The following is a 26088-nucleotide window of genomic DNA, read 5'->3' as shown; positions in this document are numbered from 1 at the left end:
CGCCCCCGGCATGCTTGGCTTCTGTGGGCGCCGAGGAGGACACACATGGCTCGCGAGCTGCGGACGCTGCTGCTGTGGGGCTGCCGCCTGCGGGCCCCGGCGCTGGCGGTCGCCCGGGGAGGTGAGGGCGGCCGGGCAAGACGGGTGGAAAGCGAGTGGGGACGGGCACGCGCGGAGCCTTCGGGGTCCCGAGCCCCTTTTCTACGTGGGAGGCGCGGTGACGGCTCTTCCGTGCTCGGCTTGGGAGATTTTTGTGAGGTTTACGCGTCCAACGCGCTGCGAGCGGCGAACGCTGAGCCCTCGGTACGTTCTGGTGTCACCTGGCTCGGCTCCGCGCCAGGCTGCCGGGTTTCCCCGGAGGTGACGGGGTTGAGCCCGGGCCCGCGTGACTGCAGCAGAGGCTTCTCTCCAACGAGCTCCTCGGGCCGGGTTGAGGCGGAGGGGTCGCGGGCTCCTCGTTCCTGGAGCCGAAGGCACTTTCGGGAAGTTGAAATCGAAGGGCGCGTGTGCGCTGGGAAGGGGCTTCACCAGGGTGATTACTTAAGTCCCTTAGTTGTGTTTTTATTCTCCCCCCCCCCAAGTTGATTTATACACGAATAACGCATAAGCCACTTGGTCACTCGTTCATTCGACACACACCTGAGTGCCCACTCGGCCCGGCGCGCGGCAGCAAACCAGAGAACCGGCACGCTGGGCTCTCGTGCAGCCCGTGGACCCTGGGTTGTTGCCCGCCGTATCCCTAGGGCCTGGAATTGGTAGGTAGGTGCTCAAATCAGTGTTGGAAAAAAAAGAATGACCGCAGTCTCTGCTCTCACTCCCCACTCCGCAGTAACCACGGGTGAACGTCTTGGCGTTGCTTCCAGGCTCTGTACACTTAGTTACACACATATAAATACACACGTCTGTTTTTACGTAAAAAGGCCTAGTATATACATTGTGCTACAGATTTTTTTTTTAAGCTCTAGAATGGCTTACATATGTTTTCCTGTCAGTATGCACGGGTTTACGGCTTTACAATGGACGCATAGTAGTATTCTGTGTTAGGACGTATCATCATTTACTTAACATTGCCCTATTAGTGGACGTAATAAAGGTTATTTCCAGATTTTTGGGGGGGAGGGGTCATTACAGTGCTGTATAGAATGGGCGAGTATTTAATCCTTGTGTCCATGTGTGGCATTTCTTTAGAATTACAGAGAGGTTTAGAATTGATGGTTCAGAGCCTGTGCGTATTTGAAATGTTAGCTGATATTGCCAAATTGCTGTACAAAAAGGCTTTATCAACTTATATTCTCATTAGCAGGGAATGGGAATTCTCACAGGGAATTCTCATTACCAGTGAGAATGTTTTCATTTGTTTAATGGCCATTTGTATATCTTCTGTGAATTTCCTCTTCATGTCTTTTACGGCTTTTTCTGTTACCTGAGTTTTAAATTTTGGTGTAGTCTCTTTTTAAACAATGATTTTTAAAAATATCATGCATTAGCAGATAAGACAACTGTAGGTTTTATTACCGTTTCTTGTATGCAACATCTTCCTTCCTTTTGGGATTTATTTCCTGTGTTAGCAGAGTATATATATACCCTTGTGTTTGTTTTGCAGAAAAAGTCAATGGGTTGTAAATTTTCTAAGCCCCACCGTGTTTAAAAAGATTTTTATTTTGACCTCATACTTGTAAAGTAGTTTGGCTGGGTGTTGCATTCCAGGTCAAAATAATTTTCCTTCAAAGATTGATATTGCTATGTTGTCTTCCAGCAACTTCGTTAAAGGTGAGCAGTCATATCAGTTTGATTCTTGTGTTTTTTTGTAGCCAACTTGTTTTTTTCCCTGCTCTCTGCAGGTTAAGATTCTTTTCCCATGTTCTGAGATGTTCTGACCATGTGTGTTTGTAATTCATTCTTTGTACCATTCTAATTTTCACGGTTGGCATTGCAAGAACGAGAGCATGCGGCAGCCACAGTAGGACTGTTTGGTGCTTATGTTAACATCTTATGACTTTTCTGTTCTCTATAAGCTGGAGCCTTTGCTGGAATTTTCTGCCTTGGGGAGTTGTAAGGGGTGGGCAGTCTGCTCCAAAGAAAGTTCACAAGAGTGAGCTTTCTCTGTTGTAGGGCTAAATCATTGCAGGTTTGTGTCATCCTTCAAAACGAGCCCCACCTGAACCCTGTCAACTGCAAACACCCATTTAGTACTAATTATTTTGTCGATTTATTTTGCTTCCTCCCTCTGCTCTCAGTGTGGGGCCCATACTATTTAATTTCTGCCCTTCCACCTCTTGTGCTGCAACCTTCACAAGAATTCAGGCAAATTTCTGGTGTTCTCGGGCTGTTTTTGCGGATGCAAGGAGTAGCACTTGCTGGTCAGATTTCACTCTCTCAGTAAAGCAGCTGTGGGTGTTGCTAATTTAACATGAGGACAAAGGTTTCAATGGTTAACTGCTTAGACCCTGAATGGCAGTGCCCTGTATGTAAACCATGGTCCTGGGGCTTAGGGCTAGCGCCAGAGAAGCATGTGGACAGAGGAGGGATGTGTGGCCAGCTGTCCAGGAGGCAATGGGACACTTGGTTAGGATGAGGGGCCTGAGTTATCTGTGCTGTCTGCAAAAGATCAACCCAAATGTAATAGGTTAGTAAAGACCTTATTAGTTACTGGCTGAGTAATTGATCAGAACTAAGACAGAAGAAAGATCCCCAGGTGTTTTGCTCCCCTCTGGCATGCAGCTTCAAGGGAGGGAGGGAAAACGGCTGATGAGTAAACACTGAAGGAAAATGACAGTTCTCACTCCCAGGTGTCAAATACCAGGTTGTAACAGGACAAAGGAGACTATTAAAGAGGCCAGTGGTGGTGTTTGCTTGTCTGTCTCAAACCAAAGTACTGACTCAGGATCAATGAAAATGTATCCACTTCACTCTCAAGTGAGATACTTTAAGTTGCCAGAGGATTTTCTTGGTTTGGGTTCTTGGTGCCTTCATTGCAGCAGCTAGAATTTTTCTTAAATACCATTCTGCTCAGCCTTGATACAGAACACTAGCCTTTTTTACTAGGAAACTGCTGTTTGCTTCGTCCACGTGGAGACTTACCTATAGTTCCGTAGCTTTTAGTAAAGGTAAATTCCAGGATATTTCTGGAATGGCTGGTTATTTCTGCTAAAACCACTAGGAATTACAAATGATGAAAGTTGTAGCTTGGAGAACCAATGTCTACTTGGGGGCATTATTTCCATCTGCTTTTTGATGCCCAAAGTATAGGTAAATTGAATACAGGTGTAGCTGAGTCATGGATGTAACTAATTTTGAAAGAATGGCTGTTATTTAGCAGCTGTATAATCAAGAAATGTGATTAGAATATTAGAAATTAATTTTGAGATAGGCAAAATGAATGCCATATTTTAAAAGAAAAATCTATATAGCAATACCGTTAAGAACAAAATAGAAGGGTACAAGTCTTCCGAAAGGACCGGGACAGTGAGGGAACCGATGTGTGCTGTGAAGGAGTGAGCAAAGCACGGAAGTTCACATATACCGATATTCCAGCATTTTTAGGAAATGGAGTGCCTGGAAGGATTTTCCATGAAACTTACTTGCAAAGTAGTAAAACATTTCATTTCAACCATTATGATTAGAAGTCTTTCTAAAAGACTTAATCATCAGATGAAACATGATAGAACCTTTCTTTGATTTTTTTCAGGGTCATTATGAATGTTAACTTATGGTCTTCTGTTGTAATACACAGGCCTCTGCAGGACCACTAGGATGTGACGGCTCCTTTGTCTATAAAATGTCCCAAACTGAAACTGCATCCTGAGTATTTCTGTGTTTTTAGCCTCTATTACTCTCATTTTAACTTACCAGGCCTCTGACGCCAGGTTCCCTCCTCCTCTCTGTTTTCAGTTGAGGGTTGGGAAACTGGATCATAAAACTTGTTAGCAACTTTTTTTAAAGGAGAGGAGAATTCTGGATGGGGACAGAATATTCTTGTTTAACTGAAGCTCTGCATGTGGATTTTGTGTCCTGTATTTTGACTTTTCAGAGATGCCCCTCCCTTTTGGTTTTGCTGTGTTTCTCTGTATTCAGGGAGTTGATGTTTCTTGATAGAGTGTCAGTATTGCTTAGTAGAGAACGATTAAAACAGACTGTGAAGGCACTTCCCAGGTGGCACACTGATTAAGAATCCACCTACCAATGCAGGGCACACAGGTTCGAGCCGTGGTCTGGGAAGATCCCACATGCTGTGGAGCAACTAAGCCCATGTACCACAACTGCTGAGCCTGTGCTCTAGAGCCTGTGAGCCACAACTACTGAGCCCGCGAGCCGCAACTACTGAAACCCACGTGCCTAGAGCCCTTGCTCTGCAACAAGAGAAGCCACTGCAATGAGAAGCCCACGCACCGCAACAAAGAGTAGCCCCCGCTCGCCACAACTAGAGAAAGCCCTTATGCAGCAACAAAGACCAAACAGCCAAAAGTAAATAAATTAAAAAAAAAACCCAAAACAGGCTGTGAAACACAGTAAGGTTTAAGAAATAGTGAAAATGTTCAGGAATTCCAGAGGAACGCACGTAGAAAATTTTGAGGGAATACAGATCTTTTTTTTTTTAATATTTATTTATTTGGCTGAGCCTGGTCTTCTTTGCGGCATGTGGGATCTTTAGTTGTGGCATGCGAACTCTTAGTTGTGGCATGTGGGATCTAGTTCCCTGACCAGGGATCAAACCCAGGCCCCCTGCATTGGGAGTGCAGAGTCTTAGCCACTGGACCACCAGGGAAGTCCCCAAATCTTTATCTGATATATAAATAGAAAGTGAAGAACTTTCTGTCTAGAATATTGATATACATAAATCTTACCTCAAATGATTACAGAGCTTAAGAAACAAAATGTTTGGAGAAATTTCAGATGCGAATAGCTAACCTGTATCTGGTGAAATTTGAGAGATAATGAAACCATCCGAGTTGACTTATACTGAAAAGCAGAGAATTTCATGCTTACAAGCATAAAACTATGGTAACATAGTTGGAGGTGTTCTGGAAAGAAAGCTAGAGGCTACATTCCAAAGGATGACGGTTTTTCCAGTATTGTATTTTCCCTTTTGGGGAGAGGCTTAATTCTCCTTTTCATTGATCTGAAAGTACCTTTACAGAATTTTAAACTTTATAAGTAAACTTATTAAAAATTTTACTTTTTATAGAACCTGAAGCTTTAACTTAGAAATGTTTAGGTTGATATTAGATGAGTGAATTTCAAGCATTTTTTGTCATGTACTCTGGTAAGAAATGCATTCACATTGTGACCTGCTATACAAGTATGCATATACTGTACAAATATGTGTACATGCTTAGCTGAAAGAGTTTTGTAAATACTTACATGTATTATGCTATGTGTTGGTTGTTTTTTTAAATATTTATTTATTTGGTTGCACCAGGTCTTAGTTGCGGCAGGTGGGCTTCTTAGTTGCGGCTCACGGGCTCCTTAGTTTTGACATGTGAACTCTTAGTTGCAGTATGCATGTGGGATTTAGTTCCCTGACCAGGGATTGAACCCTGGCCCTCTGCGTTGAGAGCATGGAGTCTTAACCACTGCGCCACCAGGGAAGTCCCATGCTATGCATTCTTTTACTTTCCGTTTCATTAAAAAAAAAAAAAATTCTGACTTAGCTCACTGAATTGCTTAGTTCACTGAATTGCTTTCATAATCAGCAATCTTGACCTGCATTCTGAGAAACACTGTGTCCTGTGGCTGTACCTTCTGAGAAAATGACCATGTGTTTATCAAGGGCCTGCTCCAACTCTAGGGTGATCGTGGGAAAAATAAAGACATGAGACGGTCAAGGCCACTGGAGCTCCATAGTGTGGCAGCAGCAGTTCCTTAAACGAACATCTGCAGTGCCTGCTGTGGGATGAGACGGACGGGAGTCCTGGCCCTCTGTGGCTCTGATGTGGAGTGGAGTCTATGCAGACAAGTACGTGCTGTATGGATGTCATGTGAAGAAACCAAAGCAGGAAGAGGATCGCAGTAGAAGTGGGGCGGTCAGGGGAGGCCTCACGTGCAGGGTGGCGTTTAAGCAAAGCCTGGAAGGAGGTGAAGGTGTCCGAGGCAGGACGTTTCAAGCAGAGGGAGTGGTAGGTGCCAGGGTCCTGAGGCAGGAATGGGCTGGCATATTGGAGGGACAGTAAGGAGGTGGGGGCCGCGCTGGGGACGCTCTTGAGTGGAGTCGGGTTAGAGTCGCGCTGCTTTCCTCTACGTGTGACTTCATGGGGAGATATGGGCAGCTGGTGATAAGATGGGGAGTTAGAGTTAAAGCTAACTTCATAGGAGTTTCCTGAGAAAAATTATTTCTACATTTTTATTAGTGAGAAGGTAGTGGTGTTTTCCCGAACAGACTGGTACAGTGAAAAAAACTTCTACCCTGTCTCAGCTCACTGCCCAGTGGCTCCAGAAAAAGCCTCTGCAGCGACGGGTGTCCACACCGTCCTTCCCTTGGGAATGAAGAAGGGCTACCCCGGTCATGGGCTGTGCGCGGTCTGCCCCTCACACTTTGCACATGCTGTATCTAGACACCCAGAGCCCTGGAGCCACAGTGTGGTGCCCCTTCCTTCACTTAACCTTCTCCTGAGGGACCTTTAGGTTGTTTGCAGTCTTCGTTCTTTTTAAAATCACAGGCAGTGCCACCAACAGTTTTTTACACCTTCACCAGTGCTAGCATAACTATTTTATAAATGTTTGTCAGTCTGACAGTGAAAATGCTATCTTGTTTTAAAATGCAATTCTTTAGCTATGAATGTGGTAATGCATCTTTTTCTATGATTCAAAGCCATTGATGTTTCTCTTTTTTGTGAAGTGCCATTTTCCTCTTGCACTGTTGGTCTTTTTCTTGTAGATCTGTGAGTGATCTTGCTGTATTAAGGAAACTAGCCTTCTGCCACATGTTTCAGACTTTTTTTAACTCTAGTGTGTTTGCCCATTGACTTTCATTTTTTTAAGTGTGGTTATTGCTCATTGTTTTATTTTTAAAAAAATAAATTTATTTTATTTTTGGCTCCATTGGGTCTTCGTTGCTGCGCGCGCGCTTTCTCTAGTTGCAGTAAGTGAGGGCTACTCTTCGTTGCAGTGTGTAGGCTTCTCATTGTGGTGGCTTCTCTTGTTGCGGAGCACGGGCTCTAGGCGTGCAGGCTTCAGTAGCTGTGACTCGCGGGCTCTAGAGCGCAGGCTCAGTAGTGGCGCATAGGCTTAGTTGCTCCGTGGCATGTGGGATCTTCCCGGACCAGGGATCGAACCCATGTTCCCTGCATTGGCAGGCGGATTCTTAACCACTGCGCCACCAGGGAGGTCCTCTTGTTTTTATTTTTATTTTTTCTACCTCTTTATTTTGTTTTGTTTTGTTTGGCTATGCCCTGTGACATGTGGGATCTTTTTGTTTTGTTTTTTTTGGCTGTGCCCTGTGACATGCGGGATCTTAGTTCCCCGACCAGGGATCAAACCTGTGCCCCCTGCAGTGGAAACATGGAGTCTTAACCACTGGACCACCAGGGAAATCCCTCATTGTCTTTATTTATTCATTAAATTTTTTTAATTTTAATTTTTTATTGAGATATAATTGGCATATAACATTATAATAGTTTTAGCTGGGCAACATAATGATTCAATATTTGTATATATTGCAAAATGATCACCACAGTAAGTTTAGTTAACATCCATCACATCACATAGTTACAATTTTTTTTTTTGTTTAAGGGTCTACTTTATTGTTTAAGGTCTACTTTATTGACTTTAAGGGTCTACTTTATTGACTTTATTGCAAAATGATCACCACAGTAAGTTTAGTTAACATCCATCACATCACATAGTTACAATTTTTTTTTTTGTTTAAGGGTCTACTTTATTGACTTTAATTTTTATGTGGTCCATAAATTTATGGTTCTTGGGCTATGGTGTCTTGTTTGGGCAGAGTTCCCTTTTAAGTCATTAAGGAAAAAGATCTCAAGTGATCAATGTTATTAGACGTTAGGTAGGGAAATGCACATCAAAACCATGATGAGATAGCACTTCACACCCACCAGGGTGGCTATAATAAAAAAAAACACAGGCAATAACAAACATCTGTGACGATGTGGAGAAACCTTCACCCACTGCTGGCAGGAATATAAAATGGTGCAGCACTTTGGAAAACAGTCTGGCAGTTCCTCAAATGGTACAGACTTTGACATAGACAAATGGCATAGACTTACCATTTGACCCAGCAATTCCACTCCTAGGTTTATGCCCAAGAGAATTTAAAACACAGAAACTTGTACGACAATGTTTATAGCAGCATTATTCGTAATATTAGCCAAAAAGCAGAAACAACCCAATTGTCCATCAACTGATAAGTGGATAAACATCATGTGGCCTATCCATATAATTGATGTTATTCAGCCATAACAAGGAATGAGGTATGTTATGTGCTACAATGTGGATGAACCTTGAAAACATTACGTTAAGTGAAAGAAGCCATAGACAAAAGACCATGTGTAGTATGTCCAGAATAGGCAAATGTCCAGAATAGGCAAATCTGTAGAGACAGAAAGTGGTTACCAGGAGCTGGGGGCAGGAGGAATGGGGGAGGAATGGGGAGTGACTACTGATGGGTATGGAGTTTCTTTCTGGAGTGTTAAAAATATTCTCAATTAGATAATGAGGTTGGTTTTGTAAATACACTAAAAGCCATTGAATGGTACATTTTAACTGGGTGAATTATATCTCAAAGCTGTTTTTAAAATATCTCTTATAATTTCTTTTAGTACTTTTTTTTTTTTTTTTCGGTACGTGGGCCTCTCACTGTAGTGGCCTCTCCTGTTGCGAAGCACAGGCTCTGGACGCGCAGGCTCAGCGGCCATGGCTCACGGGCCCAGCTGCTCCACGGCATGTGGGATCTTCCCGGACCGGGGCACGAACCCGTGTCCCCTGCATCGGCAGGCGGACTCTCAACCACTGCGCCACCCGGGAAGCCCAATATATATCTTTTTACCTCTAAAAAGGATCTAATTATCATTTCTGTTCTCCATCCTGACTTTTTATTTAACGATTCTCAAACTTATCTTCCATCTTAAATACCCATCACTCTCCCTCCCCAGATTTACAATGGCAAAGGACTCAGCTACTCCTCTTCTGAAGGGCTTCTGGGTCACTTTTAGTGTTCTGCAATATCTAGATTAATTATATAACTTTTATATGCACTGGGAAACCAAAAAATTTGTGTGACTTTATTATTGTGGTACTCGCTTTATTGTAGTGGTCTGGAACTGAACCTGCAATATCTCCAAGGTCTGCCTAGTGTTAAACTAGCCTTACATCCTTCAGATAAACCTGCTTGGTTGTGATGTAGTATCATTTTTATATATTAATGGATTTTACTTGCTAATATTTTATTAAGGACCTCCATGTCTGTGTCCATGATTGATATTGGTGTAGTATTTTTATTGTGTGTGCATGATGTCTTTGTCAGCTTTTGATGTTAGGGTTGTGCTGTCATCATAAAACTTGAATGGAAATAATTCCTTCTTTTGCTATTTTCCGAAACTGTGTAAGATTGATGTTACTTCTTCCTCATGTGATTGATAGAATTCAGTAGAAATTCTGGGCCTGGAATTTTATTTACAGAAATACTTTTGCAAATAAATTCAATTTCTTTATTACATATAAAGCAATTCAAAATTTCTGTTTCATTTGTCACTTTGGATAATTTTTTCAAGGAATTTGTCTATTTCATATAAGTTGTCAAATTTCTTGGCATAAATTTGTTCATAATGTTTCCCTATTATTTATTTATTTTTGGCTGCGTTTGCTCTTTGTTGTGGCGCACAGCCTTTCTCTAGTTGCGGTGAGCGGAGGCCACTCTTCATTGCAGTGCATGGGCTTCTCAGTGTAGTGGCCTCTTGTTTCAGAGCACGGGCTGTAGACGCACGGGCTTCAGTAGTTGTGGCTCATGGGCTCAGTAGTTGTGGCTTGCGGGCTCTAGAGTGCAGGCTCAGTAGTTGTGGCACATGGGCTTAGTTGCTCTGCAGCATGTGGGATCTTCGCGGGCCAGGGATGGAACCCGTGTCCCCTGCATTAGCAGGCGGATTCTTAACCACTGTGCCACCAGGGAAGTCCTCTCTGGTAATACTTTTTATTTTGCAATGTACTTTGTCTGATCTAATTTGGTCCTACCAGCCTTTTTATGCTTACTTTTTACGTGGCATATCTTTTTCCATTCATTTACTTTCAGTGTATCTGTGCTTTTATATTTAAAGTGATTGTTTTGTAGACAGCATATAATTAGGTCTTGCTTTATCAATTCTGACAGTCTTTGCCTTTATAATCAAAGTGTTTAGTCCATTGACCTAAAATGTAATTATTGATGTAGTCAGATTTATCTCTACCATTATGTTATTTGTCCCCTCTCATTTTTTCCTGTCTTCTAGCTTTCTTGTATTCTTTTGGATCAAGTAAATATTTTTTAGAATTCCATTTTAGTTTACTAATGCTTTTTTAGCTATACCTCTTCGCATCATTTTTTATTGGTTACTCTGGGGAGTGTAATGTTCATCCTTAACTTTTCATAGTCTGTTTAGAATTAGTATTGTAATATACCATATAAACTGTAAAAGCCTTGCAACTATATAGGTGCATTTATTCCCTCCACCCCATCCTTTATGTTACATTTGTCTTATGTATTGCCTGTACATACGTTGTAAACCCCACAAGATAATGTTTTAATTTTTGGTTTAAATTGCTGTATATATTTTAAGGAAATTAGAGAAAAATTCTTTTGTGTTTACATAGGTTATCATTTCTGATGCTCTGCATTCCTTTTTGAAGATCCAAGTTTCCATTTCATGTCATTTACTTTCAGCCTGAAGAACTGTAGTATTTCTTTTAGTGCAGGTCTGCTGTTTAATACTTAAACAGCATTAAATACCATTGTCTTTCAGCCTCCATATTTCTGATGAAAAGTTAGCTGTCATTCAACTTACTGTTCGCTCATGTAATGTGTTGTTTTTCTCTGGTTGCTTCCAAGATTTTCTCTTTTTATTTGGTTTTCAGCAGTTTGATTATGATGTGCCTAGGTGTTTTTCTTTGATATTACCTTGCTAGTGGTTCATCGAACTTTTGAATCTGTAAATATATGTCTTTGACCAGCTTTGGGGGAATTTTCCAGTTATTATTTCTTCAAATTTTTTTCTGCCCTATTCTCTTTCTCTGCTCCTTCTGGGACTCCAGTTACATGTATGTTAAACTTATTTCTGTTGTCCCACATATATCTGAGACCCTGTTCTTTTTTTTTTTTTTTTTTTTGCGGTACGCAGGCCTCTCCCTGTTGTGGCCTCTCCCATTGTGGAGCACAGGCTCCGGATGCACAGGCTCAGCGGCCATGGCTCACGGGCGCAGCTGCTCCGCGGCATGTGGGATCCTCCCGGACTGGGGCACGAACCCGAGTCCCCTGCATCGGCAGTTAGACTCTTAACCACTGCGCCACCAGGGAAGCCCTGTTCATTTGTTTTTAATCTGTTTCACATTGAATAATTTCTGTCAATTTATTTTGAAGTCCATAGACTCCTCTGTTGTCTCCATTTGGTTTTTAAGCCTTCTAGTTAATTTGTAAGTTTCAGACATGGTTTTTTTTTTTTTTACTTCTTTATTGGAGTATAATTGCTTTACAGTGGTGTGTTAGTTTCTGCTGTATAACAAAGTCAATCAGCTATATGTGTACATATACCCCAATATCTCCTCCCTCTTGCATCTTCCTCCTACTCTCCCTATCCCACCCCTCTAGGTGGACACAAAGCACCTAGCTGTTCTCCCTGTGCTATGCGGCTGCTTCCTGCTAGGTACGTATTTTATATTTGGTAGTGTATAATGTCCATGCCACTTTCTCACTCGTCCCAGCTTATCCTTCCCCCTCCCTGTTTCCTCAAGTCCATTCTCTAAGTCTGTGTCTTTATTCCTGTCCTGCCCATAGGTTCTTTGGAACCATTTTTTTTTCTTTTTTTTTTAAGATTCCATATATATGAGTTAGCATACAATATTTGTTTTTCTCTTTCTGACTTACTTCACTCTGTATGACAGTCTCTAGGTCCATCCACCTCACTACAAATAACTCAGTTTCATTTCTTTTTATGGCTGAGTAATATTCCATTGTATATATGTGCCACATCTTCTTTATCCATTCATCTGTCAGTGGACACTTAGGTTGCTTCCATGTCCTGGCTATTGTAAATAGAGCTGCAATGAACATTGTGGTACATGACTCTTTTTGAATTATGGTTTTCTGAGGGTATATGCCCAGTACAGACATGGTATTTTCTGTATGTAGGATTTCCACTTGGTTCTTCTATTATAGTTTGTCTCTGAGATTTCTCATCTTTTATTTTGAGCATATTTTACTTTATGTCATATAGTATTGTTATAATGGCTGTTTTAAAGCCCTTGTCTTCTGATACCAACATCTGGATCTTCTTGGCACCAGTCTCCATTGACTGACACTTCTCTTTAGCAGGGGTTGCATTTTCCTGATTCTCTGTATATTGAGTAACTTTTTATTGCATCCTGGACATTGTGGATGTTGCCTTGTGGAATCTCTGGACTCTTGTTATATTCCTCTGACGAGTAGTTGTTGTTTTAAAGGTGGGTATTGACCTGGTTGGCCCGCCACTGCAAACACTTTCTCTTAGGCAGCAGCTTGACTTTTTTCCTTAACTGGGCTGCTTGCAGTTTGCCCCACATATGCATGGTTCAGGAGGTCAGCCAGAGACTTAGAAGAATTTATTCCCCAAATTGGGGGCTCCCTATCTCTGACTCGCCTTTCTGGGATTTCCTCCCTTCACTTTTCATATTCTGTGGTTTTCCAAATCTCTCCTCTGGTTCTTCAGGCCAGAAGAGTACACATTGTGTGTGTTTTCTCTTAGAGTTTTAGCCACCCCTCATTGAACCCACCGCCATTCTGTGCTGTTCCCTTCTTCCAAATATCTTCTCTCCAGAATCTGCCTGCTTTTGTTGGTTCTCCAGAGCCTTCAGGTAGTCTTTTTGTTGTTGTTCCTGTGTTCATGGTTGTTGTCAGGTTTGGTTGGTAGGATACACCTCAGCCATACAGGAAGTGGCACTTTGTGTAATAAAGACGAAAAGTGAAATTGCTGTTATCCATATCACACTTGAGAAAATGGGAGATTGTCCATTTGGAATATGTAATTCCAGAGAAACAATCAGCATATTTCTCATAGCTTAAAATAATGTGTCTGTATTTAAGGTACATAACTTAGGATGCCATTATGAAGCAAAACCATAGTAAGAACTATGGCTGATATATAAGAAAGATTTTTTTTTTTTCCTTAAGAAAACAAAGCAAAAGAACATACCGGGCTTCCCTGGTGGCGCAGTGGTTGAGAGTCCGCCTGCCGATGCAGGGGACGCGGGTTCGTACCCCAGTCCGGGAGGATCCCACATGCCGTGGAGCGGCTGGGCCCGTGAGCCATGGCCACTGAGCCTGCGCGTCCGGAGCCTGTGCTCCGCAACGGGAGAGGCCACAAACAGTGAGAGGCCCGCATACCGCAAAAAAAAAAAAAAAAAAAAAAGAACATACCCATTGTGTTTTGACTCATGTGCCTGCCTTAGCAGGCCCCTGTTGGCAGTTGCATTTTTAATTTATGCTTACTAGTTAAAATGGCCTGTGGATCACTACTGCCATCTGTTGGCTGATTGAATGGGGTTCTGATTGAGTATAGTGATGTTTATGCTGATAAAAAGTTTCATGATTGTAAAAAAAAAAAAAGGCTGCTTCTGCATCAGATGCTTTGGCATACAGAGAAATATGTTTGTTCTTGCTTTCAGAGAATTTGATGCTAAGAAATATAAGCTTGTTCCTGCCCTACTTTGGTGAGATGTTATATATTAAGAAAAAGTTAATAGTAGAAGAAATGCCACAAGCTGGCTTGTAATAGCAGTTTTAATTTAGTAGCATGGAAAACAAGTGCTCTGAATTCATAGTAGGGAGAGATTATTGTGTACTGTGGTGGGGGGTGGGAAGGCCTGGTGGGAGAGCGGGCCTTATGCTGGATCCTGAAGCAGTTCAAATGGAAAGAAGTTGGAGGTAGAGGAAGCAGCATGAGCACTGGCAGGTGTGTGTGTTGTCAGATTCAAACTATCGGTGCTTCCCATTTTGTGACCCCAAACCACCAAACAGATTAATACTAAGACATTGTAGTTTGACACTGAGGTTTGTGGTTTTTCCTTTAGGGTGTAGGGGGAACATGAGGACCGATACTGTGCAGATAGTGTGTTTGTATCTGGTTCAGGCAGACTTACTGCACTATTGGCTTATTCTTTTTTTTTTTTTTTTCCGGTACACGGGCCTCTCACTGTTGTGGCCTCTCCCGTTGTGGAGCACAGGCTCCGGACGCGCAGGCTCAGCGGCCATGGCTCATGGGCCCAGCCGCTCCGCAGCATGTGGGATCTTCCTGGACCGGGGCACGAACCCGTGTCCCCTGCATCGGCAGGCAGACTCTCAACCACTGTGCTACCAGGGAAGCCCTGGTTTATTCTTAAAATTACTGTAGAAAGTTCATTTAACCTGAAATCAAATCTGTTCTTGATAGCTGTTGATTAATATAATCTTGGAATATAATGGAAATTCTTAAAATTGTGGTTGAAAATATGGATTGCTTATTTTTTTCCCTTTTCCTAACTCCGAGGACTTATATTATTCCCATCATAAACAACATATTAAATCCTTTCAAAAGTATTGTGAGTATTAAGTGGCGAAAAAAGCAAAAGGAATAGGAAAAATAAGACATGGGAAAATTGTGTTTAATCTTGGAGCAAGGAAGTCCTTTACAAACAGAGAACTAATTTCCTTAATATATAGAGTTCTTACAAATCAATAAGAAAAAATTCTGTAGAAAATGATTAGAGGATATCAACAGTCCATTAACATAAAAGGAAATAGAAAATATTTTAAAATGTGGATAGATGCTCCATCTTGCTTATAATAAGAGAAATATAAATGAAAACTACAGTAAAATTTTTACCTAACTGATAAGCTAAGATCCAAAAGTTTTATAACATTACCATCTTAGCAAGAGTGTGGGGTGATACACACTCTCATAATATTGCTGGTGGGAATGTAAACTGATAAGTTTCTGGAGGGTGAGTTGGCAGCATTGACCACAGTTTAAATTGGACATAACCTTGGACCTGATGATTCCACTTCTCGATGTGTACTCAAATGTATACTTGTGCATAAATGAAATGACACATGTATAGGAATATTCCTTAGAGTCTTATTTTTTATTTTGAAATATTTTTTACTTTACAGAGATGTTATAAAAATAGTACTCAGTCTTCCCTTCCCCTTTCCTTAATTTCCCCTAATATTACTATCTTTCGTGGCCATGGTATAATTATTGAAAACTGAAATAACAGTGACACAGTACTACTCAGTAATATGCCGGTCTTACCTGACTTTAGCTGGGTTTCCCATCCATGTCCTTTGCTGGACCAGGATCCTCCATCCTGTACTTGTGTCTCTTCAGTTTGTGTTCGTCTTTCAGCACCTTGACACTTTTGTGTATATATATTTGGGTTCGTCTGGTGTTTTCTTATGATTAGATCGAGATGTGGTTTTGGTGAGAACACAACAGAAAACAGGCTGTGCCCTCTCACCCCACCAGGAGTTGCAGGATATGGACACATCTCATTCCTGATGATGGTCACTGCAGTCGCTTAGTTAAAGGTTATCTGCCACTTATTTCACCGTAAAGTACTGTTTCTCTCTTTGAAACCAAGAGGGGGGATTCTTTGAGATTCTGAAGATGTTCTGTTTCTGGTGAACATCAAATCAACAATCTGTACCTGTCACAGCTGTTACTGTGCTTGTCTGATGGTGATTGTCTATTTCCATCATTCCTTATACATTTACTAATTGTAATTCTATAAGGAAGAGGTCCTTTCTCCTCCATTTATTTATTATTTATGTAGGTGTGGACTTATATTTATTTTGTTCACCAGCTGACAGTCCCCCACTGTCATTATGTTGTTGCTTAGGTTGTCCTAGATTTTGCCACCGGGAGCGCCTTCCGCTCAGAGCCTGTGCCCTCTCAGCACGTCCCGTCATCTGTGAGTCCTTCACTTTCTAGCACCACAGGTATTCTGGGCTCATCTGGTGTGTTCTCCAGTGGTCTCGATTCCTTTTATTGGAGAATGGTATTTACAAACCAAAGATCTGGGTGCCAGGGAGGGTGACCACACACCCCAATTTGCCCAGGATGAAGGCATTTCCTGGGATGTGGGACTTTGGGGTGGCAGGTCCGAGACGGGTGCTCTTCCTGGTGCCAGGTGTGCTCACTGCTGCTTGGGTGTCCCCAGACACAGCCAGGAAGTATGCGTGTGTGTGCACTGTCACCCACATGTATGCACCTTGGTGTTTATTTCTACACTGACACTGATGCCTCCATTTGCAGCACAGCAAGGTTCACCCTGGCCTCCCCCTGCCCTTTCCTGACTCCTTTCTCCTGACTTGAGTCACAATGTACTCACTTGCTTGAGCTTAGTATATACACAGAGCAGTTTGAGAATTGCTACCGCTTCTGCTACAGTAATAGTATGCTGTCCTTTTTGAGCCCAGCTTTACAATATACAGTTGACCCTTGAACAGTTGACCTCTGAACTGTGAGGGTCCGCTTATTTGCAGATTTTTTTCACTAAGTAGGTACTGCAGTACTACACAATTTGCAGTTGGTTGGAATCCACGGATGTGGATATGCTTGTGTTGGAGGGCCAACTACAGAGTTATACTTGGATTTTCAACTTCACGGGGGGTGGGGTGGAGGGTTCTGTGCCCCAACACCCCCGTTGTTCGAGGGTCACCTGTGCAAAGTACTGGTTTTTTTCTTTTTCCCCAAATGCTGTTTTCTAAAGTCACTTAGGTTCTTTCAGGGCAGTTATGTTATTCATAGTATAGTTGTGCACATTTGTTACTGTTTGTATTTAGTTTTTTGTTCTCCACACACCCTGGTTGCTCTTAACTATTTACTTTTTGGGTATGTGAAACATTACCATGGTTCTAAGAATCAGAGGGAAAAGGGATACTCAGAAATGCACGTTCCCCTCAGCTCTGCTACGCCATTCCCAACCTCCTTTCTCCATTCTGTTCCCACACATCTGTTATGGGTCGAATCGTGTGTCCCCCAAAAGATGCTGAAATTCTAACCCTCAGGACCTGTGAATGCGATCTTATTTGGAAATAAGGTCTTTGCAGAAGATCAGGTTAAGATGAGGTCGTTAGGGTGGGCCCTAATCCGATATGACTGTGTCCTTATAAAAAGGGGAAATCTGGATGCAGAGGCAGACACGAGCAGAGGGGAGACGATGTGAAGACACAGGGAGAAGGTGGTCATCTCTAAGCCAAAGAATGCCTGGGGCTCCCAAAGCTGGGAGAGAGTAATAGAACAGATTCTCCTTCACAGCCTCAGAAGGAACCAGCCCTGCCAACACTTTGATTTTACACTTCTAGCCTTCACAACTGTGAGATGATAAGTTTCTGTTGTTTAAGCTGCCCAGCCTGTGGTGCTTTGTCACAGCAGTCCCAGGAAATTAACAGCCCTTGTAATCAGTTTCTTATGGCTTAAATTGTGTGCCCCCAAAAGATACGTTCAAGCCCTTACCTGTGAATGTGACCTTATTTGGAAGTAGGGTCTTTGCAGGTATAATAAGATGAGGTCATATTTGATTAGAGTAAGCCCCAAATCCGGTATAACTGACCTTAAGAAGAGCGAAATTTGGACACAGAGGAGACACACATGGGGAAGAGAGGACCATGTGATGACAGAGGCAGAGAGTGGAGTGAGGCAGCCCCAAGCCCAGGGCTGCTGGCAATACCAAAAGCCAGGAGAGAGGCGTGGACAGACTGTCCCTCAGAGCCTTCAGAAGGAATCAGCCCTGCCAACACCTCGGTTTTCCACTTCTGGCCTCCAGAACCGTGAGAGATTAAGTTTCTGTGTTGTAAACCACCTTGTCTGTGGTACTTTGTTACGGCAGCCTTAGCAAACGAATACACAATCTCATTAGTTTCTCATTTATCCTTCCTGTTTCTTTTGCACAAAAGAGTGGAAACATGGATATTTTCCTGTATCTCCTTTCTTCCATGAAGGGTAAGCATGCAATCAATAGATAACTCTTTATCACTTTGGAGCATTATGTTTAACAGCACAAGACTGGAAACAGTTTAAACATCCATCAGTTGAGCGCTAGTTAAATACTTATCCATTACAGTGGAATATTATTTGCTCACTAAGAAGAATAAGCAGCTTTATATGTACTAAAACAGAGTGATCTCTAAGATGTGTTTTTTTTTTAAAAAAAAATATTTATTTATTTATTTATTTGGCTATGCTGGGTCTTAGTTGTGGCATGCAGGTTCTTTTTTAGTTGCAGTATGACGGATATAGTTCCCTGACCAGGGATCGAACCCAGGCCCCCTGCATTGGGAGTGCGGAGTCTTTTTTTTTTTTTGCAGTACGCGGGCCTCTCACTGCTGTGGCCTCTCCTGTTGCGGCCTCTCCTGTTGCGGAGCACAGGCTCAGCGACCATGGCTCATGGGCCCAGCCGCTCCGCGGCATGTGGACCTGGGCACGAACCCGCGTCCCCTGCATCGGCAGGCAGACTCTCAACCACTGCGCCACCAGAGAATCCCCTGGGAGTGCGGAGTCTTAACTGCTGGACTGCCAGCGAAGTCCCTAAGATGTGTTGTTGATTAAAATATTTATACACAGAAGACTGGAAATAAAAGTGTGCCAGCCATAATCCAGTAGCCCCTTCCCCCCATATGAGAGCAGGTTTAGAACAGTTAGTTCAAGGAGTCTGAAAATGAGAGGAGCCCTTAGCCTCTGAATTGTTCTATTTTGTGTGATTTCTGGTTTCCTTTGGGGTAGGGATGGTTTACAGCTAACCATGAGGAAATGCAACCTGTTCTTTCCTGATGGGACTGAAAGGCAGATGGCGAGGAAAGGACCATGAGCAGAAGGGCAGGACAGGAAGTGGGGATAGGGGTCAGTTCAACAAATGTATGCAAGTGGAGCGGGTCAGGAGTCCTTCTTCCAGGGCATGGGGTGTCAGCAGGCCTGCTGGACTGGGGAGGAAGGAGGTGAGTTCCGGAGGTTTGGGGTGTTGCTTAGTGGAGGGCCTGGAAGACCAGCCTGAAGCATTTGGAATTGATGAGGTTGCGTTCAGGAATAAGTCCTCAGAAATCAGAAATAACAAGATGGAATTGGTGTCAGAAGAATAACATGTTGAAATTTAAGGGATGGGTTGCAGGGAACAATGCTGTAGGCAGGAAAACCTGCTCAAAGGCCTTGGACCGGGAGAACTGGGGGAGGTCTGGGGGGACAAGGATAAGTGCTTCGTGCATATCACTGTTGGAAGAAGACTCAGTATGATCCCCTCCTCCCCACTGTGTCCTTTCCTGAGGCCACATGATAGGGAGTGGTTGCCGATGAAATGTGGTAAGAGGAGTATTAGATGTAAGAATTTCTAAAATGCTTTCAGCATCTTTGGGCTTATGTGGAGGCTTGGTCAGGAACACCACCAATCTGTGCTTACCGAGCTTTCTGCCCCTCTTCTTCTGGGGGACCTCCCCCATCACTCCGACTTCTGGTGGCCCAAACACTTCCACGTCCAGAGTAGTGCTCAATGGAGAACTAGAATCCAGAATCCATCCTGAGGCCCAACCCGGGTCTTGCATCCCTCAAACATCTCTCCTTTATCCTAGTCTCACTGATTTCATCCTGAAGTTCTACTGTACTTTAAAGCAGAGGGTTCCCAGCTTTTGTGGGGAACCTGTTTATGTCTCCAAATGTGGCCAGGAGCGCTGTCCCTGGGAGGGGAGGCAGCGTGTGGTTGCCCAAAGTCCACTGGCATCATTCGCCCTGCATCAGGGCGAATCACAGGGACCCCAGCACCCCCACCTGGCCTGGTGCAGACTGTTTGTTAAACCCTCTAACCAAATACCATTTAATTCCAGAAGAAATACTCCAGTTGTGGGTTTTTTGTTTTTGGGTTTTGGGTTTTCGGGTTTTTTTTAAGCTGTATGGATAAGGTGAACAATACAGTTAGGCCAGAGAATTAAATATCAATATTCAGATTGGAAATTGAATATTTTCTGAAATGGGGTAGTTTTAAAGGTACTCTGCGTAGAGGTAAAGGCTAACATCGTGTTATTTATAAATCCAAGAGTAAGCTTAAAGAAAATGCAGATTTTTATGCCTTGTAGGAATGTGGAAGTCAATATGTTGATTTTTAAACCTACAAGTTATTTCTGGACATTCTAAATCATTCCTTTCTGACTGTCACATGTATGTAGTTACATAACAGGCAGCTGCAGTTTGTTATGGCCTAGACTTTCACATGGAGTGTCTTGTATGTCTGACCTGTATCCTTGAAAAGGTCGGGCCTTAAGTGCCTACTGAACAATGCCAGTCCCCAGCGAGTGTCTTCAGGGGCTGCTGGTGAGGACTGGCTCCATCCTGCCGGTTAGAGTGGAGGTATCTGCACGTGTTTCTTTTTTTTTTTTTAATATTTATTTAAATTTATTTGGTTGTGCCGGGTTTTAGTTGTGGCAGGCGGCCTCCTTAGTTGTAGCATGTCAACTCTTAGTTGTAGCATGTGAACTCTTAGTTGCAGCATGCATGTGGGATCTAGTTCCCTGAGCAGGGATCAAACCCTGGGCCCCCTGCATTGGGAGCGCCGAGTCTTAACCACTGCGCCACCAGGGACAACCTTTTGCATGTATTTCTGTAGCGTCTGTCAACCATACCAGGCTGGGGACAGCAGTGTCAAATGGAAGGGTTTTCCTTCTTCCCTTGCAGTGGTTTCTTGGTCCGCTGTGCTGAGCAGGAAGTTACAGAAAAGCAACTCAAGAGACATTGTGAATCCCCTTCCTGATTGCGAAGTAGAGGAGATCATCCCCTGGTTTGCAGTTTTTAAATACACTAATTTTAAAAACTCTTTGACAGTTTTGGACAAAAAGGGAAAGGAAAAGAATCAGCAAAGATTCTTTAGAAGATGATGAGACTGTTTGAGAACATCAACATTTTAATATTTGGCTCCCTCTTAGGGGTATTTTTTCTCCCTTTTTCCATGTTAGTTACACCGTAAGAAGACTGGCCAGCCTGTCATTATTTCCGGCTCCTGGAGGGGCTGTGAGCACTGAGGCGTGTGTGGGTTTGGTGGGTTTGTGCACGATCTCACTGGGGGACATAGTGGGAAGTGGTGTCAAAAGGCCCCTGCCCATTCCTGCGGTTCTGCCCCAAGTTCTCATGTGTTCTTGGTATTTGCCACGTGTGAGGATATGTTACCAGAACTACCTGCCAAAATACCAGCTAGCTGCACAGCATTTGTCACTTCTGATTTCTCCTGGGTGACACTGGGTCTTTCGAGCAAAAGCCTGCCTTAAAGAATTCCATGTTAGCATCTGCCAGACGTGAACAAATTAGGATTTTCTGTTTCTGAAGTCTTATTAACTCTCATTCTTTCTCACATTTGTCTTTTCAGGAAAACCAGTTCTGTGTCCTTGGAGGCCCCCAGCCCAGTCCTGGAGTCCCAGGCAAAACCTGGCTTCAAGCTCCCACGTTGGACGGCTGTTCAGCTCCCAGGCTGCTGAGGACCGGAAGGAGGAGCCCCTGCACTCCATCATCAGCAGCTCGGAGACCGTGCAGGGTACTGTATGTAGCTGCGTTTGGGTCCAGGAAGTCTTTGTTGGCTCGTTGCTGGCTCATGAGGGGAAGATTTTGAGGCAGAAGCAATGATTGATAGAGCCACCCACTCGCTTCAGACGAAGGAAGGTCTTGGTTGGAGGGAGGGCTCCCCAAAACAATGCCTCCTGCGTTTCCGGCTTCTCAGGAACTTCTGACTTCCATCCTGGCGTATCTTGCCCCCTCTGGTGGTCACCCGTGAGTTCGCACGGGGCCCCTTTAAAGTAGTGATTCACGGCACATCTGTTAATAATCATGGAAGCAGGATGCAAACTCAGTGTTGGCCCCGCCGGTGAAGGACTGTAGTCCGACTTGTCCTTCATTCCTGGCAAGTGTGGAAGGCAATCTCCAGAGCCAGTCCTGCAGTGGGTCCATTTCTGGCTTTCAAATGAGACAACAACAGAATATTTGATGTTTGGGTTAAGAGGAGAAGTGAGGTTTTCTTGTTACTTTGCTCTCTAAATGATCAATTCGGAAACAACTGTATTCAGAATAGAATCCAGGGTCTGGTTGTTAGAGCCAGCTCGCCTCAGGACTGGGTAAGGTGCCAGCCTCGACAGCCCCTGGAGGTAGCCCGACCTGAGGCCTGCGGGCTGCGGGGAGGGAGGCAGGTGAGGGCTTGTGCCCCTACGCCCCTTTCTACAGGGAGAGGGAACCACTGGTTTCTTCCACTCCCAAGACCTCCTGCCTGAGGCCCAGACACTTGGTTTCTTTCTTTCTTTTTTGTTCGCTGTTTTGAAACATGTTTAAAACTCCTCACCTTAAAGATTTTTTTGAATGTTTTACATAGCATTTTCTTCCACGAAAAAAGACATTAAACTTTATTGGTTGTGTCTGCAATTCATTACTAGGTTCTGTTTCCAAACATGAGTTCCAGGCTGAGACAAAGAAGCTTCTGGACATCGTTGCCCGTTCCTTGTACTCAGAAAAAGAGGTGCAGTACCCGCTAATCACTCCCGGCACTCGCAAGGTTTCTTTTGGCGAGACTGTTTCTATGCTATTCTGGGGAGGTGCCAGCTAGTACATTAGCTGTGAAAATGCATTAAATTTGGACAGGTCCTGATCTTGGCTACCAGTGAGAGTATTTTTACCAAAATCTGTTGGGTTTCATGGATAACTATATGCAGGTGATTCTTTGAGCCAGATTGAACCTGGGAATTAATGAATTGTGCTGATAATTTAGAAGTCCCTCGGGTGTTGCCGTGGGGTCCTGCTGAGGTCCATCTCTGTGGTGTTGTTGATGTGTGCTGAGGCCCTGGGTTCACGCCCCTCATCACCTGGCATCGCCACCTGTGGTCTGTGGGGGTGTTGGGGCTGAAGGAGGAAGACCCTGGCCCAGGGTGGAGTAGAGCAGGGAGGAGCTGCCAAGGACCTTTTTGAGGAGATGAAGCTCAAAATGATGAAGCTCAAGGGTGACAGGCCATGGTGAACCATCGTTTCCATGCTCATTTTTGCTAAAATGCAAAGAATTTGAGAAGGGTAAAGCACAACTTTCCAAAATGAAAGGACTTTCCAGGGAATATTTCCAGGTCTTGTCCTGTTAAATTCTATATTCAAGTGTCCCCGTGACATCCAGCTTCTGTTCTCTTGGGGTCAGGTCACACCACCTTCCCTCTCCCCATGACTGTAAGTGGAAGGTCTGTCGCTGGTAAAGGGCTTTACAAACACGGGTTGGTAGTTGGGTCTGTGGCCCTTTTTTCTCCTGAACATGGTAGGTCTGGTTTGTGATTAGATTAAATGAAGTCAATGAGTCCTTTGTGGAGTAGAAAAAATATGTTTTGAGGATATTTTGACATCCCTGGGCAAGAGTTGAGAAAGAAGTTGTCTCACAGGGTCCTGTTTGGAATTAACTTAACAGATTGACACCTAACTCCAGGTTTGATGTTGAGGAAGGAGCAGTAGAGTCAGAGTCGACATAAAGTTGGGTCACGGCAATGTGATCTAACTTCAATCATTCTGTGAGCTGCCCTGGAGAAACTGCCTTTGAGGAAAGCAGGACGTCTTTCTGGTTAAACAGTTCTGTGGCATTTCTCCCCCAGCCTGTACCAGTTGCTGCAGATGCTGCTAACCAAATAGGTCCTGCAGCGTTGGCATCTTCTTTCCATTTCCGTAGGTGTTCATACGGGAGCTGATCTCCAATGCTAGCGACGCCTTGGAAAAGCTGCGTCATAAGCTGTTGTCTGAAGGCCAGGCGCTGCCGGAAATGGAGATTCACTTGCAGACTGATGCCGAGAAAGGCACCATCACGATCCAGGTACTTCATCCAAGTGTCTCGACGCGGGGCACGCCACCTTGCCTCCCATGCTGGTGACTGCCAGTGCCTCTTCACCCTCTGGGATGGGGGACAGGCTGCCTTTTCGTCATGGCTGTAGGCTCCTAGTAACCTGCTGACCACCGTTACTGTTAATTTACTATAAAAACACTCATTCAGGGCTTCCCTGGTGGCGCAGTGGTTGAGAGTCCACCTGCCAATGCAGGGGACACGGGTTTGTGCCCCGGTCTGGGAAGATCCCACATGCCGCAGAGCGGCTAGGCCCGTGAGCCATGGCCACTGAGCCTGCGTGTCCGGAACCTGTGCTCTGCAACGGGAGAGGCCACGGCAGTGAGAGGCCCGCATACTGCAAAAAAAAAAACCAAAAACCCCACTCATTCAACATAGAAAATTTAGAAAATACAGATAAGCAGAAGAGACGTTTTATTTATTTATTTTTAAATGTTATTGAAGTATAGTTGATTTACAATGTTGTGTTAATTTCTGCTGTACAATGAAGTGACTGTTATACATATATATTCTTTTTCATATTTTTTTCCGTTCTGGTTTATCACAGGATATTAAATATCGTTCCTGTGCTCTACAGCAGGACCTTGTTGTTTATCCATCCTATGTATAATAGTTTTCATCTGCTAATCCCAAACTCCTATCCATCCCTCCCCACAATCTGCCCCGCAACCACAGGTCTGTTCCCTGTGTCCGTGATTCTGTTTTGTAGATAGGTTCATTTGTGTTGTATTTTACATTCCACATGTAAGTGATATCATATAGTATTTGTCTTTCTCTTTCTGATTTAACTTCACTTAGTATGATAATCTCTAGGTCCATCCATGTTGCTACCGATGGCTTTATTTCATTATTTTTTTATGGCCGAGTAATATAATATATTACTATATATTATATTACTCGTAATATAATATATATAATTATTACATAATTATATATATATTATATATATTATATATATATAATATATATAATATATATACACATAATGTATGTATTTTATATATATATATATATATATATATATACACACCACATCTTTATCCATTCATCTGTCAATGGACATTTAGGTTGTCTCCATGTCTTGGCTATTGTAAATAGTGCTGCTGTGAACATAGGGGCACATGTATCTTTTCGAATTATAGTTTTGTCTGGGTATGTGCCCAGGAGTGGGTTTGATGGATCACATGGTAACTCTAGTTTTCTGAGGGACCTCCATACTGTTTTTCATAGTGGCTGCACCAGTTTACATTCCCACCATAGTGTAAGAGGGGTTCCCTTTTCGAAGAGGAGAAAACTTAAAATCACCCCATCATTCAAAGATAAATACTGTTGACATTTTAGTATGTGTCTATTTAGGGTTTTGATCTATGCATTTGTCTACATATCTAAACAGGTTTTTTTTTTTCTTTTTTTTTTTATGGTACGCAGCCTCTCCCTGTTGTGGCCTCTCCTGTTGCGGAGCACAGGCTCCAGACGCGCAGGCTCAGCGGCCATGGCTCACGGGCCTAGCCGCTCTGCGGCATGTGGGATCTTCCCGGACCGGGGCATGAACCCATATCCCCTGCATCAGCAGGCGGACTCTCAACCACTGCGCCACCAGGGAAGCCCTAAACAGATTTTTAAAAATTTTTTTGGCCACGCCACAAGGCTTGTGGGATCTTAGTTCCCTGACCAGGGATTGAACCCACGCCCTTGGCAGTGAGAGCACGGAGTCCTAACCACTGGACTGCCAGGGAATTCCCTAAACAGATTTTTAAATGATATATTATTTTTTAATATACAGGTGACCCTGAATAACACTGGGGAGGCGGGGACAGACCCGCCCCATAGTCAGAAATCCACATATAACTTCTAGTCTGTCCTCTGTATACCCAGTTCCTCCACATTTGCAGGTCTCCCTACGCAGTTCCTCTGTACCCACTGTTCCACATCCACGGATTCAACCAACTGCGGGTCGTGTGGTACTGTAGGTAGTACTTGCTATTGGAAAAAAAATCTGTGAATAGGTGGACCCGCATAGTTCCGATCTGTGTTATTCAAGAGTCAGCTGTAACT

General features: G+C 43.5%; 1 protein-coding gene across 1 annotated transcript in view; it reads left to right on the top strand.

The window, feature by feature from the left end:
• Positions 1–26088, top strand: part of TRAP1 (TNF receptor associated protein 1) — a 44936-nt gene continuing 18848 nt past the window's right edge. Inside the window, exons 1-4 of the mRNA XM_060031637.1 lie at positions 1–121; positions 21553–21717; positions 22604–22686; positions 23866–24006. Of these exons, the coding sequence (XP_059887620.1) occupies positions 46–121; positions 21553–21717; positions 22604–22686; positions 23866–24006 (465 nt within the window). The 5' untranslated portion in view covers positions 1–45. The remainder of the gene's footprint in view (positions 122–21552; positions 21718–22603; positions 22687–23865; positions 24007–26088) is intronic.

The sequence above is a fragment of the Delphinus delphis genome, chromosome 15, assembly GCF_949987515.2.
Source record: "Delphinus delphis chromosome 15, mDelDel1.2, whole genome shotgun sequence".
Taxonomy (NCBI): Eukaryota; Metazoa; Chordata; class Mammalia; order Artiodactyla; family Delphinidae; genus Delphinus; species Delphinus delphis.
Note: the sequence above shows the minus strand (reverse complement) of the source record. Positions and strands in the feature narration are given on the sequence as shown.